The following is a 15,894-nucleotide window of genomic DNA, read 5'->3' on the forward strand; positions in this document are numbered from 1 at the left end:
TAAGCTGATTATCAATAAGTGAACTGTCTCTAGCTAGTGGCCCAGATGTCAAATCAACCCTGGACGGATGGATTAGAACATTGACAACCACAAGAGTTGACATGATACAGTAAAACAAAAAATGGTATTGTTTTTAAATGTGCTATATGTCAATTAATTTCTCTTGTTTGCCCCCCTGTCACCCCCTGCAGCTGGAAGAGTCCAATCGCACTCTGACGGTGGATGTTGCCAACCTGGCCAGCGAGAAAGAGGAGCTCAACAACCAGCTGAAAGACATGCAGCAACGTGAGTGTCATGTGAAGTTAATGAGAACCAAATATAGAGAACACATTTACAGGAATGACATTTCCCTCTGTCCTGGAAAACGTGATCAAAATCTGTCTTACCTATCCAGATGATTTATGGTGATAGGGTTGTTGAAATGTCAGGAGTCCTCTGTAGAACTGCAGTATATTGGTCTTCAAAGTCGCAGTACCATTTATTGATATCTTATCTAAAAGTGATGTTAAGTGAGTAAAGTATGTAAGCCCAGATTTAATATTCTTCTCTGCTGTCTATACAGAGCTCCAGAAAGCAATGGAGGAGGAGAAGCAGATGAACTCGCACAAACTGTCCTTTGAAAAGCTGCTGCAGAATGAAAGGACGCTCAAAATTCAGGTGTGTGTCTGGGCGCCTACACAGGTCTGGAAAGCCTGGGATATTTCCGATACATTTCTACTTTTACTGTCTGACTTTTTACAACTGTTATATCACATCAATTGTAGTTAATAATACTGTTCAGCTGCAGGGCTAGTGTTGAACTCTGGGCAAAATCACTGAAAAAAAAAAAATCTACCTCTCAGCCAGGATATCCCTGCAGGCTGCCCTGAGTATATACTGAATCCATATTCATCACATATGGATCCCTGAGAAGCTGCTGTGTTTTTTGCTCCCAGGCTATCAACAAGCTGACCGAGGTGATGAACAGGAGGGAGTCGGGGCGAGGAGGCCAGCGCACGATCGACACTGAGGTGCACAGGAAGGAGAAACTGAACAGGAAGCTGCAGCAGGAGCTGAGGACGGAGAAGGAGAAGCTCAACAGCACCGTCATCAAGTACCAGAGAGAGATGACGGATATGCAGGCGGTCAGTATGCAGAAGCTACACTCCAGCACACCGACAAATCGCATGAATATATACTAAGGCTGCACAATTAACCAACATTGTATTGTTGGGCTGCCGACGAATAGACTTAACAAAACATATGTTTGGTACAGATTCTCTTAAAAAATGAAACCATGTCGATTTTTATATGTTTTTCAATGATAATGAGATTAATGTGGCAATTAAAAAAGAAAGATTCAGTGTAGAAATGGCAATGAAATTATTCTGACTTGAGCTCCTCCAACAATGCAACATATATAAAAAAAAAAATAGTGCAAAAAATCTATATACATGTAAATAGAATATGATAAGGAATTAAATAATGTACATTAAGACAAAAAGGATATATCCTACTCGCAATATCAGTCAATAAAATCACAATTACTTATTTTTTCCAAATTGTCCAGCCCTAATATATATACTTTAATGTGTACTATAACAGCAAACAATAGGAAATACAATTAACTCCAATTTAAACAATGGTTTGTGTTTGTTTCTCAGCTGATCGCAGAAGAGAACCAGGTGCGTCTGGAGCTTCAGATGACGTTGGACAGCAAAGACAGCGACATCGAGCAGCTCCGGTGTCAGATCACTTCCCTCAGCATTCACTCTCTGGACACCACCAGCATCAGCAGTGGCAACGACCTGGACATGGTTGACGGATACCCAGGTAGACAAAGGACACTTCAGTCAAATTCTCAAAGCCTGCATGCACTTCCTTCCTTCCTCTTCCTGCAGTCTCTCTTCCTGAGTTCTCACTGTTTCCTTTGTTTTCACTTTGAGTCTCTTCCAGGCCCAATTGTTTTCTGACCTTTTCCTCTTTATGCTTTTTCCTTGTTCCCCGTCCTCACTTCACCTCAAATTCTCCCTTCCTGGTCGGGCACAGTGCGCATTTCTCACTCACAAACCTCAGAATCAATGTCCTTCACCTACCAGCGCACACACAAATCTGTCTGCATCGACACCCGGCCAAACCTTCGCTCTGCTCAAAATCTCTTTGACTCTGACTCTGACTCTGAGGATGAAGAAGAATATGGCAGGAGGGCGGAGCAGGGCCCCCGTCCGCTGGCCCTCACCTACGAACAGCCCCCTGAGGCTGAACCTGAAGGTGACGCTGCATGGCAGTTCAAACCTGGGATGGGGATGCAATAACACTTTTAAAATCGACCTAATATCATTATTTATACATTCAAATGTCCGTGTTTTCAAATTGGACGTTAATAAAGATTTAAATTGAGAAAGAAATACTGCACCCTCAACCCTGGTTCAACCTTGCAAATGTTCTGCTAATCCCTTTACTCTTTTGACTTGTCACTGTCTCTGCTGTGCTTTAATCCTTTTGAATGCTCACTGCCCACGTAAATACTCAGTGTGATGCTGGTCCGCTTTGGTCTAATGTATTCCTCTGAAAAAAAGGGAAGTTGGTGAAGTGTGTTGAGTTTTTCCTAGAAAAGTCAAAAAAACACCTGCCATGTTGTGTGCTGGAGAATTTCGTTTTTTTAATTAGAGATTTGATATTCCTTGTAGCTTTCTTCTACTTGCCCTTACGTTTTAGCGAGGAATCATTCCTTCTTTAAGTGATGAGGAAGGAAATGCCACCATTTCAAAATGTCAAGGTGTTTTTTTTTTTCAAGTGGTTCACATGATTAAAGGCTGTTCTCTTTGTGTTAACATCTTCCTGTTTTGTTCTCCTCGAACTAGACTCCAGGTTGCAGGGCTGGATTTCCCTTCCTACCAAGAACACAAAGCGTTTTGGCTGGGACAAAAAAGTAACGTATCCTCCACCACTATATCTCATACCTACAGATTTGTTTTCCTAGTTATCACCATTTCCATTAGAGAAATGTCCCTGTCTAACCTTTTCACCCTTGTTTCCTTTTCCTTCAAAGTATGTAGTTGTGAGCAGTAAGAAGATCCTGTTCTACAACAGCGAGCTGGACCGAGAGCAGGCTAATCCTTTCATGACCCTGGACATCGAGTGAGTCATATAAAGCATGGTTCGAACATGTAATACTAGAATACTTGATGCTGCTACACATTTATGTATTCCTATTGATTACACGTATTATCCTGGGTCCATATCAAGTGAATCTCTCTTCCTCCTATAGAAAACTTTTTCACGTCCGACCTGTCACTCATACGGATGTGTACCGTGCGGATGCCAAAGAAATTCCAATGATATTCCAGGTGAAAAGCTCCGACATACCCGTCTCTTTCTTTTCCCTCTGTTCAGACTCAATATAAATCCGTTTTTCTCAATTCAACTTTCTCCTTTCCTTTCTTTCCCCAGATCCTGTATGCCAATGAAGGCGAGATTAAACGTGATCAGGAGGTGGCAGTGGATCCGGGGACGTTCGTGGATCGCCCCACCTTCATCCCTCACAAGGGCCATGAGTTCATCCTCACTCTCTACCACTTCCCGTCCAGCTGTGAGGTCTGCACCCGGCCCCTTTGGAATGTTTTTAAACCCCCGCCGGCCCTCGAGTGCCGTCGCTGCCACACCAAGTGCCACAAAGATCACCTGGACAAGAAGGAGGAAGTTATTGTGCCTTGCAAGGGTCAGTATGCTCAATCATATCGAAGCGTTTCTCCAACATTAAAGGGGACCTATCATGCAAAATGGACAGTGATGTTTTTTATACATAAATGTGTCCCCGGTGCGTCGGGGAACTCACGCAGCGTCAGAAAATAAAACCCTCTCTCTTTTCCTTCGTACCCAAATCTTTTAAAAACGGGTGTACAACGAGCGGATACAGATGTTCATCCGAGGTGACGTCGGCGGACCCACAGAAAGTTGCTATCAGAAACAATGCCTGACATGTTTTGGACGTCTTTGTTTACATTAGCAAGCCTCGCTAACACTCAGAGCTAACCTGTAATGTGTGTAGAGCACATGTGTTTAAAAAGCAGGAAATAAAAAAAGAACTCACCTTGTGATAAACCCGCAAGAGAAAAGGCATTTGAGCTCCATACTGTTTCAGAAATAATCCTTAATTTATCTCCGGTAGAATTCTGATCAGGCATTAGCTCCGCCTCCTCTTCTTCTTTTTTTTCAAGCTAAGGACCCAAGATCCGCGTTTCTCTAACAGGGCTTCAAAAGAGGGGTTTGAGCAGTAAGAGCCATGGCTACAATGGGTGATCTGTTTGGTATTTTGAAAAAAAAACTTCACAGAGATGTTTTGTATAGGGATGGCCCTACAATATATTTTTCAAATATAGCATGATAGGTCCACTTTAAGTGAACATCACAACCATTGTGCTTGTTTCCCGGAGATCATCCAACAAATATGTTTTTTTTTCCCGCAGTGAACTATGACATCTCCACTGCCAAAGAGCTGCTTCTCCTGACCGGCTCTCAGGAGGAGCAGCAGCGCTGGGTCGCCCACCTCCTCAAACGCATCCCGAGGAAACACCCGACCATGAGTCCTCCCACCGCAACACAAAACAACCACCCTGACCCACCGCCACGCCTGTCTCCTCGAAACTCCCCGAGACCCTCACCCAAGGTCTCGCCTCGTCTGTCGGCCCATCGCGGAGCCATCAAGATCCAGCCCGGCAGACAGCAGCCGTCTTCAGGGAAGCCCAGGTGAGGACAAGGAACATTTGACTGCGTACAGATATACTTATATTAAAACTCATTTTGTTTTCAGTGTTAACAGGACTTGAATGACTGTTTTCCCACGATATGGTCATGTTAAACTCAATATGGAGGAAATGTAGCACTTGTTATTTTCAGGTTTAATAATTCCACAATTTTTTGAAATTCCTTGTGCATTATTATAGCAGGTATGTTGGCAACAAGGGGAAAGCTATATAAAGAAAAAAGCCACCTACACAGTGAGATGTTCCCCAAAAACAGTTTTTATTAAGAGTCGCTTTGTCGTTTCATTCCTGTGAAGACAAACTGGTGAAATACCGTCGCTGTAAAATTTTTTTTAATAGTAAAACTCCAGGAATTATTTTATTATTATTTGCTATGTTTTGATTGTTAAATGTCAGATACCAAAACATTAAATGTCATTATAAAGTTACCATTTACACTGCATTTACTTTTGGACAACTAATCTGCTAATCGCCTAATTTCCTTTTAATGTCACAAGATGCCTTTTATGTATGGTGTCCTTTTGCATTGAGAAACATTTCTTGTGTACAAATATCAGGGTGAAAATCTTTATACTTTTGCTTATTTTAAAAAACATAATTGTATTTTTCTGTAAAAACGGAATCAACAATTTTAACAAAAACCCTAATCTTGTTTTCTCTTCTGATGATTCTAAACCCTGTGCACTTTAAAGGGGCCTAAATCTGTGGCTCACCAATTTGTTGCTTTAAGATCCCTGAACCATTTATATAACGATGTAGCAGCTCAAACATGGCCTCTCACAGCGTCAGTAACAACCTAATAGTAGTAGGAAACCATTTTAAGTGCTGCTAACTGCCACCATCTTGTAAAAGTTTGCTTTCTCCTCCACAACCTAACTGGCTCTCATCCCTCAGCGCTGGCCCCATGCTCCGTATCATCCTCCACTGACCTCTGACCCCACCTTTCTAACGTCTCTCATGCTGGGAGACAGTAAGTAACAGAGCTTGTCACGCCTGTCCGTCTCCATAACGATGTGCTACCGTGTCCATTAACACTCACCCCAGTATAACAAGTATTACCCAATCAGTCGGTTAACTCCTCGCAGCTCTACACTGCCCCCTGCTGAACCGGGCATGTATTACCCTGGCAGTTCATGAAGCTCGATAGTCTTTTGACCCTTCGGTAAACCTCATACTTACTTTTCAGATTGCTTGAGTTCGGCCTCAGAGACTGGAATTGGCCATTGGATGATGATGATGATGATGATGATATGTTCTTCTGAATGAAGTGAAAGAGGGGGGTCAGAGGGTAACTGGACCTCTGCATGTGTTTGCCGTGTGCAGACAGCCTTACTGGAGACAGAGACTTGCTTTTTTTGTGATTTCTAAATTGACAGCTGAGTGGAAACATGAACTCTATGAATGTCATCGTGGCTACAACGAAAGTAACAATTATTTCTGCAGTAAGCAGACATTTTTGAGAATAATGATTTGAGAATTGGTCTGCATGTTTGAAGGAAGTCAAATGTTAAAGAAATAGTTGGTAATTTGGGGGAATACACTTCACTTTCCTGCAAAAAGGTAAGTGATGGTACCAGTCAAATATCTGTACATTCAATATGAAGCTGCTGACAGTTAGCTTAACTTAGCATGAAGACTGTAAACAGCTAGTCTGGCCCGTCCACAGGTTACACATGTTGCCTTCCAGCACTCTATCTCACTCAAGCAAAAAGTTATTTAGGAATAATATAAGCAAGGCTAGTTGTTTCCAGTCTTTTTACTAAGCTATATGTCTGCTGGTTGTATCTTTACTTTACTACTGTGAGTGGTATCAATCTTCTCACTAAACTGTGAGCAAAAAGCGATACGCATATATATTGCAAAATGCTTTAATATTTCACTTCTTTCAAACATGCAGGCTTAAAATCCATCTGCTCTTTTTGCATTTTACTCACGCATTGTGTGGCTACTGGAAAGCTTCCTGGTTTAATATGTGTGGATTTTGTGTGGGCGTGCCTTTTGAAGTCCAGCCATTCTGTTGGTAGCATCACCAGGTGTTCACATCCTTTTCTTTCTCTCCCTTTTCTCTCTCTTCACAGTTAACCCTGGCTCATCAAAGATGTGTATTTTCATCTTTATGGATAAACACCCGCAGCCTGGACTCAGTGCCTTCATGTGTTATTTCATCAGGGCAGTAGACTGAAAAGAACCCTGCTAATCATGGACAGAAACATTCACAGAGACTGGCTGTCGTCATGAGAACTGAGGCTGCCTTTGACATTTTAACAAGATGAAAATGAGCAGTCATATTAGAGTGAGACTACATCCAAAGAAAAAGTTTTATAAAACGGATTAAAAGTGCTTTATTTATAACCATCATGAAAAAACATGGGCGTTTTATTCTGTCAGATGCAGTGGATGACATGGACTTATGTTTGTTAGGCATGTGTGTGAACATTTGTATATAGGATTAAGAGGTCTGCGTATTGTAACACAGAAAGCGTAGCTCATAGAATATGATTATTTGTATGGATGTCAGTCAGCAGCACATTATACAGTATGCTTGCCTTATAAATGAATAAGGTTTTTCATTACACAAAGTAGACTTGTATAACATACGACAGAATAATGTGAATTGAATAGAAACCATGTGTTCTTTTCTCGCCATTCATGAAAATGACATTTAAATAAAGTTCTGTAACCCTAATAATGAGTAATTCATTTTTAATGTATTTTTTGAAATCCAATGTAGAGGTTTGAGAGATTTGTCTTGATATAACAAAGCATGACTATGACCCTAAAGATGTAATCAGTGTACTCATGTCTTGTTTGAAACCTTTCAAGGATTAAATACAAAAACTCCTCCCTGCACTATAATCACATCAAAAGCAGCGGGAGTAAATGAAATGGATACTGAATGAGTTAAAAAACCTTTTCCCCTGCTTCTCTGTATAGTAAGGTAGTGTCAGTGAATTCAGTTTCAGTTTTTTTTCATTGTTCAAATAATAGTTTGACATATTGGGGAATACATTTATTCGCTTCATACCACTCAGCCGGTTAGCTTAGCAAAAAGACTTGATATGTGAAACTTGTGAACAACAAGCCCCTTTAAAGCTCCCTAAACATATCATGATTGTTTAAAGGGGCCCTAATATGCTAATTTCCAGGTTCGTATTTGTAATTTGTGCCTTTATTGTGACATGCTTTAATGTTCAAAATGTGCTTTACTTTTCTCATACGGTGCTGCAGCACCTCTTTCCCCCCGCTGTCTGAAACCACAGTCCATTCAACTTTGATTTGTTAGCTCTTTTATGATTGGTCAACCGAGGTTTCACCCCTTAGCCAATCCCGTATAATATGTTGGATCGCTAGCCAAAATAAGAGTGAGCGTTATTTAGTGATGTCACTATGTCACAGAAGTAAACAAAGGAGTCAAGTGGAGGCGTTTCAGGCAGGGGGGGAGAGAAACTCCCTCTGGAGTGAACTTTGGGATTGTAGACTTTGCAGACCAGCGTGCACAAAAACCTATAAAAACACACTACAGGAAATGGAAAGCCCAAAAAAGCATAATTCCTTTAACTCAATGCGTTCTACCTAAATTATTTGTGAGGTATCAGTGAGATCTTGGTCATCTAAAGATATACTCATTAAAAACTAATCTGTATTTTAGACTGTACAATACTGAATGTTCAGGTCATAAAATGAAGAATACCAAAAAAGACAATGACATTATAAACACAGAATGTTATAGAAACACTGCGGTGATCCTTGGCAGCGTTAGATCGGGCTACTGTGTATTTTAGGAGAGTATTTGAACTCTACCAGAATAGGTCTGTCTATCTCGCAAGTGCACGTGGAGTGAGTGGGCTCGGCTGAAATAAATCTTTCAGAACAGCCTAAAGCCAACTGGCACTCATCATACATAATGTAATGGTTCGTCATGTTGCCCATCTGCTGAAATCATATTTCATACTGCAAGTCTGATCCATTTTGTCTATCAGCCGTGTGACTCTATGCTCTGCTTCAATACCCTGAAACCAGCTGTACTCACAGCGGCGACCTCATGTGGCACGCAGCCTTCACTCATCACTTTCTATATAGATTTTTATTTGCATTTCGGAAAATAAAATGTATTTCTTTCAGGAGTGTCAAAACAGTTTTGAAGTATTCATTTGAGGTCAATGTCATGCTGCTACTCTTTATCTGTAGGGAAATATTGTATTTTTTACTCTACTGCAGTATTTTTACTTATTTACTCTTAACCTATGATTTTATATACAACACATGAAGATAATACAAAATGATTAATTATAAATTAATGAAACAATGAGCTAATTAAAACAGGATTTACTTCAATAGTATAATTATATTCTATAAAGGGGCTATTTTTCTGCCTTGTGTTTTCTGCATTATTAAAATGATAATTACTGTATCTCAATACTACTAACATTTTGAGCAAATTAAATCGATCTAATTTTTACATGGATGATTTTTACCTATGCCCTATTTCCTCCTTCCCATATCTAAAAAATCCAAAGTGCAAAATAATGTAAACATGTATTTCACTCCGTGGCAAACTATTAGAATCATAAACTTCATAAACTCACATTAAAGCACACACTTAAACATCATACTTGACAATTATCAGAAATGTAAAATGTTATTCAATAAACCAACAGAAACTAAGTGTCCAGGTTTTGTACTTTCCCTACAGGTTAGAGTCTCACAATCTGTTTTGCAACTGCCTGTCCTTGACAAATGACTGTTTTGAGCGCGTCCTTGTTTACTTAATAAGTAATGATTACATCGGGGGATTCTGCTCCCCAAATGACTCAATCATTCGCAAGTGACTGTTGCTGAATCTGATATAAGGAGCGGTTGGAAAACCACAGTAAGTTTTATTTTGTTACTTAGGGAATCGAAATCTTGTAAATGGACAAAACTTCTATTATTATTAACAAAAGTCTTATTTTGTTACTCGTGTACATACATTTTACTCTAATGTAGGCTACATACGTTTTATGTTGTTGTTTATGTGCATTAACATCATACACTGGACATAATTTGTATGTTTTGCAGTGCTGAAATACCTTGAGATATTTGATCCATTTATGTTATTTTTCTGGATCATTAACTCTGTGTCCTCTTCTCCTAGAAATGAAGTCCTGGTGTGCCCTCGCTTTCCTCTGCTTTGCATATTTCTTCCATGGCGCTCTCTCCTGTCCGCCACTTTGCAAATGCTACCACAGAAGAGCTGAGGTGGTCTGTAATGCAGTTCCCCTGACAGAGTACCCCTCAGAGGGATTACCGAAGAACACCACCATTCTGACCATCCAGTTTACAAACATCACCTCGATCTCCGAGCTGCACCTAAACGCCACGCCTCAGCTGCGAGGGCTGCATCTGTACAGTAACCACCTGCAGAGCCTCACCCCTCATCTCCTCAGAGGCGTTCCTCTCCTCAACACGTTGGATCTTACAGGCAACAGACTGAGCGACCTGCCTGCAGGCGTCTTTAACCCCGCCCCGCTCAAGAACTTGGTGCTGAAGAACAATCGTATTGAGATGGCGGAGGCTGAGTGGCTCCCTGATAACAGCAGCATCACCTGGTTGGACTTATCTGGGAACATTCTAACGAAGGTCCCGACTGCTCTGCTTCAGAAGCTGCCCCACCTGGAGACACTGGACATCGCCAACAACCGTCTGGAGAAGATTTTTGTAGATTCTCTGGTGCCACTGACCAAACTAGAGAGGCTGAACCTGCAAAACAACAAGCTCGAAACCCTGGATCCATCCGTACTCCATAGCACCCGTAACCTCACCTATCTGTTCCTCTCTCGAAACAAACTCAACAAACTCCCCCAAAACGTATTTCAAGAGCTCACTCAGCTCAGACACCTGAGCCTGGATGACAACCAGCTGAGCCACATCCCTGCAGGTTTGCTGGAGCCCCTGAGCTCTCTGGACGAGGAGGGGCTGGACCTGACCAACAACCCCTGGCACTGTGACGGGAAGGTGGAGTACCTCTGGAGGTGGCTTCAGAAGAACAAGAAGAAGGTCTTCCTGCCAGAGACCATCACATGTTCCCGCCCACAGCCTCTGGCGGGGCGCTCAGTAATGTCGCTGACATTAAGTGAACTAAATCTGTGGTCTTAACTTTTTCCATCCTCATACTGGTTAAAATCCATTAAATGATATACCCAGTTCAGCTGTCTTATTTTACAATCACTGAAACATGTTCTTTTGTCAATATCCCTAAATGTATTATTGAATATGGTGCGAGTAAAGAAAGCTTCTAAGAATTTCTGTTGATCTGTTAATTGCGCACAAAATGGGTTAAGCCAAATATGACGCAACAGCCACAAGACATTTCGCTTAGCTTAGCATTAATGCTGGAAACAGAGGGAAACTTGGCTATAACGAATTCCCTTACAAACACCATGAGACGAATCATCATCATTTTGTATGAGGTTAGCAAACCAGATATGTGTGAATACTTTGCATACAATTGAGTCAATATCACCATACGGTGCATTTGAGACTTCCCCATTTCCCCCCCAAAAAAACGAGATCATATTCATTTTATTAAGTATACGTTATGCTGTTAGAAATGGATGTTCGTCAAGCTCCCACACTTTTTATAAATTAACTGCAAGTACATGCAAACAGCAAAATGTATCCACCCTGTCATGGACAAAATTCAAAGATTTAATACATTGTTATTACATAGTGATTATAAAATGTACATTTTCAGAAAGCTAGTCCCTTTCTCAACAATATGTTTCAGTGAATGGAAAAAGTATTTGGATAATAATGAAATTATGGCCAACTATTTGTACCATGTCCACACTGCCATGGAAGGCTTGCTGACAGGGTGGACAATGGTACAAATAGTTTGCCTTAATTTAATTTGTATTCAAATACTTTTTCCATTAACTGAAATATATTATGTATGGAAGGCTTGCTGACAGGGTGGACAATGACAGGGTGGACCTTTTTGGCTAATATTAGCATTTAATGAGCACATGGTGGACCTTCAGTTAGCAACATGATTCAGTTAGCAAGGTGACTGTATTGTTTAACAAATAGTTTTCGAAGTTCTGAAATGTTTTTATATTAATTGACATTTCACTATGACAGAGTGGACATGTTAAGCTTGACAACATCCAACTACTGTACTCACATAATATGATTACAATTTTGAAATACTAGTTCAAAAACGTACTTTGCAACTAGCCAATGTCTCAGCCTCCATTGAGGAAAGACAACATGGTGGGTAGTGACGTCACTGAAAACATCAGAGAGTTTTTTATGGGGCAGTTACCCCTTAATGACAGGGTGGACAGCAAATCTCGGGGACACATGCAAAATGTTCAATATTATTATGAAAATAGAATATACATGATCAAAATGACTTGTTTTATTAAATAACTCGTTGTGGACAATAAAACCATATAATTATGTTTTAAATGTAGTATGATTTAACCACTCATTACACACACTAGTTAGCAGAGCAGTGTGTGGGACATGCCAAAATCACGTACATCCAATGAAAAAATAAGGTATAAAATGAAGGAAGCACATTTCAAGAGACTTATCATTGAACTGATATGTGTTTAAATGTTTGGCCTTTTATAATAAGACCTCAGAGTTTTCATTGTTCTGCTGCATTTTCCTGATAACTGAGTGATTCTGATGGGGACACCAAACTTACTTTATAGTGATATTGTCACTGTTGGCTCGCACTGACAAGAAACGAGAAGTGTAAGGCTGTTAAAGCAATAGTGTTTTAAATGGGAAGGAGGCAGGTTTGTTAGTATGTGACCATAAAACTATAAATAAATGCTTGTGCGAGGGTTTTGATACATTTTTGCTGTGTGCTGCCCCTAATTTACTTTATTTTGTCAAGGATTAACTCCCACTTCTTGATATTTCTCCACTGTTGAAACGTGAGGAAAAAAACGAATTTTCTTCCAAAAGTTCAAGAAAACATAGGGCGAGTAATGGTTATCCAAACGATCATTTTGTGGTTCAAGTATACCTTAAATAAATAAGCTTACGAGGTGCTGGTATGCTTATTTCTGACAGAGCTGTTTCCGCTTGTTTCCAGTATTTAAGACAAGCTAATTCGCTAATGTCTGAAGCCTCACAATGAATTGAATTGATCTTCCCTATAACTCTCAGTTAGTTGTGTATGCTCTTTAAAAGTGAAATGTAAACACCAACATTGTGTGATTATTAAAAAAGGATTGAAGGGTCAAATCAAAAATACCTCATTCATTCCGTTATTTTTGCCCACATCAAAGACACTCAATAATATAAACTGTACTGCTGCATAAGAATCAGGCAGGAGTGGGAAAAGAAAATATTGATTTGTGTGTGTGGTAACATCTTTACTTTTGGAAATAACAGAAAAAAGTCACCACTCACTGGTTGATGAGCTGGTTTGTTTGCTTGGTTTTGTTTGCCTCTTGCAACATTTTGTTCTGACTCATTGCTGGGAACAAATTCACTCAGCTATAAAAACCCAGTCTGTGATCAACAATCGAAGGAATTCTCCCGTGCCCTTAAAGTAAGATTATGCATTTATGATTTGTTTTTAAAATGCAGTGATATTACTTGTGACCCTTTGTAGTAGGATAATGATGTTTGCGTGATCCTGTGTGAATCTGCTTCTCACACTGAATGTTTACTCTGTGTTTTAAAGATGAACCTGTGGATGTTCCTTACCTTCTCTGCACTGGCTGGATGCGCCCACTCCTGCCCCGATCTCTGCTCCTGTTCCTTTCCACCTTCAGGTGCAGAGGTGCTATGCAGCCAGAGCTCCCTTAGGAATTTCCCTGTAGACGGTTTACCCTCCAACGCCACTCGAATATCGATCCAATCAACCAAACTCAGCAGTATCACAGCCAGCCATTTGAGCGCTGTGCCCCTTTTAAACAACCTCCAGCTGTATCACAACAACCTGACAAGCCTTCTTTCCGATCTACTGAAGAACGTTCCTCACTTGAACGAGTTGGATCTGACAGGAAATCAGCTGGTTCATCTTCCTCCAAATGTCTTCAGCCACGCTTCACTTCGGAGTCTTGTGCTGAAGAATAACCTGATTGAGGTTGCTGACGCTGAGTGGGTTCTTGGCAATAGTAGCCTGACCTGGCTGGACTTGTCTGGAAATCTTTTAACAAGTGTACCCGTCGCTCTGCTTCAGAAACTGGCCAATCTGAAGAATCTAGACCTGAGTGACAACAATCTGCAAGACCTACAACCCGGCGTCCTGAAGAACCTGCACCGCCTGGAGACACTGAACCTCGCTGGTAACAAATTAAGATCCTTGAAACCTACAACGTTCTCCCACAACGCCAAACTATCACAACTGTTCTTACAGGAGAATCGTCTCCAAGAGCTGCCGGAGACTCTTCTCCACGGTCTTCAGCATCTTCAGCTTCTAATGCTCAATCAGAATCAGCTGCAGTGTTTACCCCCGGGGCTGCTGGACATAAACTCGTCTTTCCAGGTCATTCTAAGCGGAAACCCCTGGGTGTGCGATGAGAAGATGGAGTATCTGTGGAAGTGGCTCACTGTCTATCCTCAGAATGTCGTCTTTTTGGAAGAGGTGGCATGTGCAGGACCTGAAGCTCTTAAAGACCGGAAAGTGGTCTCTTTAAATCGCAATGAGCTAGGACTGACTCAAAAATAAGTGATGAAAAAGAGTCCAAATTAATTTCTGTTTACCCTTTTACATTTGAATGAAAACTTATTTCAAATGATTTTTTTTTTTTCTGTTTGTATTTCAGAAATAAAACTTTGCAAATCATTATTATTCAGCATTATTTTTTTATATTTATTATACTTGATCTCTCCATTGGTGGGATATTGTCAGCCCACAGGGTGGCGTGAGACTCTCAACAACAAAAAATAAATAAAAAAGCTGAATTTACTATTTAAAGGTGACCCATCATGCAAAATGCACTTTTAAACATCTTTTATACATGAATATGTGTCCCCGGTGTTCCAGGGAACTCACCAAGTGTCAGAAAACACAACCCTCTCTATTTTCCTCCATACCCAAATCTCTTAAAAAGGGGCTGCAACAGATCTGATACAGACTGATCCAGATTTGAACACTTCTATGACGTCACAGAAGTGGCGCTACGGCTATTGGGCCAACTCCACCAATCAGGAGGAGACAGCCACGGACATTGCCGTTCGAAAGCGCTGGAGACGCTGTAGTACATATGCTAGGCCTGTAGATGGTGCTGTTCTCACAGAGTCAGCCCATGAAAAGACAGTGTTCAATTGAGCGAAATGAGGAATGGCTAAAATGCATGATCTGTTTGGTATTTTGAAAATAAAAAAACTTCACATACATGTTTTGTATAGGTATGGTCCTACACTATATTATTCAAATATAGCATGATAGGTCCACTTTAAGAAACAATTTACCTAAACGATCCCAGCCAAAAAAATCTATCAAGTCAAATGATGATCGTTAATATATTCTGGTTATATTGATTTGTGATGCACATCTTCTCAATGATGGGTACTATAATTTAAAGTATGGACAAACTAGGTTGTTAATCATACTTTCTTAATGGAAAGCATGGTCCAAAAAAAGCTGTGACCAAGACATGAAATGGACATTTAAGAATCGCAACAAATCAAAGCGTTCTTCCCTCCTTCCTTGTGGTTTCTTAGTTTCTTCCATTGAGTTCTTAATCCAACGAATGTGTCTCACTTGGAGTTGGTTGCATCACAGATTGCTGCATTGTTTCAGTCGTGCCCTTTTGTTTTTAATGATGTTGTTCAGCACGTGGGAGTGTGTGGGCAGTGCAATCGTTGATTCTTCTAGCTTACCTCTGCTGGGTGTGTTTAAATCTAAGTTTCTCTTTCTTTAAGTCTTTCTCTCATTCTGTGTTTGAATATCCACACACATGTCCCCAAGCCTTGATCACAGTGAGTGCAACCTAAATGTAATTTATTACTGTAATAAAAGAGAACACATTGCCCTGTCTCGAGGCAGTTACTTGTGAAAATGAAACCGTATTTATAAAAGCTCCCAAAAGAGTGAAGGGTAAAGTCATAGAGGTGTGATGTATGTCTTTCATTTCACCTCTGAATTGTATCCTGGAGGTTAAAGGGTTAGGAAGTGTGAGTAAGATCATTCCTTCTG

The 15,894-nt window shown here is 40.5% G+C and overlaps 3 protein-coding genes across 7 annotated transcripts in view; all 3 read left to right on the top strand.

Annotated features, from left to right (window-relative positions):
- Nucleotides 1–7,631, top strand: part of LOC307014249 (rho-associated protein kinase 2-like) — a 34,902-nt gene extending 27,271 nt beyond the window's left edge. The window contains exons 23-35 of one of the 5 annotated variants that reach the window (XR_013801206.1): nucleotides 192–285; nucleotides 563–657; nucleotides 936–1,124; nucleotides 1,644–1,812; nucleotides 2,029–2,250; nucleotides 2,844–2,911; nucleotides 3,032–3,120; nucleotides 3,251–3,329; nucleotides 3,433–3,700; nucleotides 4,449–4,728; nucleotides 5,640–5,715; nucleotides 5,932–6,033; nucleotides 6,824–7,631. Coding sequence is in view for 4 of the 5 variants with exons in the window: in XM_079642111.1 (XP_079498237.1) it covers nucleotides 192–285; nucleotides 563–657; nucleotides 936–1,124; nucleotides 1,644–1,812; nucleotides 2,029–2,250; nucleotides 2,844–2,911; nucleotides 3,032–3,120; nucleotides 3,251–3,329; nucleotides 3,433–3,700; nucleotides 4,449–4,728; nucleotides 5,932–6,007 (1,629 nt within the window). In the remaining variant the exon portion in view is untranslated. The remainder of the gene's footprint in view (nucleotides 1–191; nucleotides 286–562; nucleotides 658–935; nucleotides 1,125–1,643; nucleotides 1,813–2,028; nucleotides 2,251–2,843; nucleotides 2,912–3,031; nucleotides 3,121–3,250; nucleotides 3,330–3,432; nucleotides 3,701–4,448; nucleotides 4,729–5,639; nucleotides 5,716–5,931; nucleotides 6,034–6,823) is intronic. The other 4 variants (XM_079642112.1, XM_079642111.1, XM_079642113.1 and 1 more) reach the window with 4 other exon arrangements.
- A 1,834-nt stretch (nucleotides 7,632–9,465) lies between these two features.
- On the top strand, nucleotides 9,466–11,026 carry LOC307014507 (uncharacterized protein). Its single transcript, XM_079642469.1, has 2 exons — nucleotides 9,466–9,615; nucleotides 9,880–11,026. The coding sequence occupies exon 2, from the start codon at nucleotides 9,882–9,884 to the stop codon at nucleotides 10,878–10,880; it is 999 nt and encodes a 332-aa protein (XP_079498595.1). The 5' UTR covers nucleotides 9,466–9,615; nucleotides 9,880–9,881; the 3' UTR covers nucleotides 10,881–11,026.
- Nucleotides 11,027–13,143: 2,117 nt separating this feature from the next.
- Nucleotides 13,144–14,538, top strand: LOC307014508 (uncharacterized protein). Its single transcript, XM_079642470.1, has 2 exons — nucleotides 13,144–13,296; nucleotides 13,432–14,538. Exon 2 carries the CDS (start codon nucleotides 13,432–13,434, stop codon nucleotides 14,419–14,421), a length of 990 nt encoding a protein of 329 aa, XP_079498596.1. The 5' UTR covers nucleotides 13,144–13,296; the 3' UTR covers nucleotides 14,422–14,538.
- The last annotated feature ends 1,356 nt before the right edge of the window (nucleotides 14,539–15,894 follow it).

Source organism: Notothenia rossii (assembly GCF_949606895.1).
Source record: "Notothenia rossii genome assembly, chromosome: 8".
Lineage (NCBI taxonomy): Eukaryota > Metazoa > Chordata > Actinopteri > Perciformes > Nototheniidae > Notothenia > Notothenia rossii.

What these genes read in the sequence shown, in the direction of transcription:
- LOC307014507 (XM_079642469.1), top strand. Translation starts at nt 9,882, where the DNA reads ATGAAGTCCTGGTGTGCCCTCGCTTTCCTCTGCTTTGCATATTTCTTC.
- LOC307014508 (XM_079642470.1), top strand. Translation starts at nt 13,432, where the DNA reads ATGAACCTGTGGATGTTCCTTACCTTCTCTGCACTGGCTGGATGCGCC.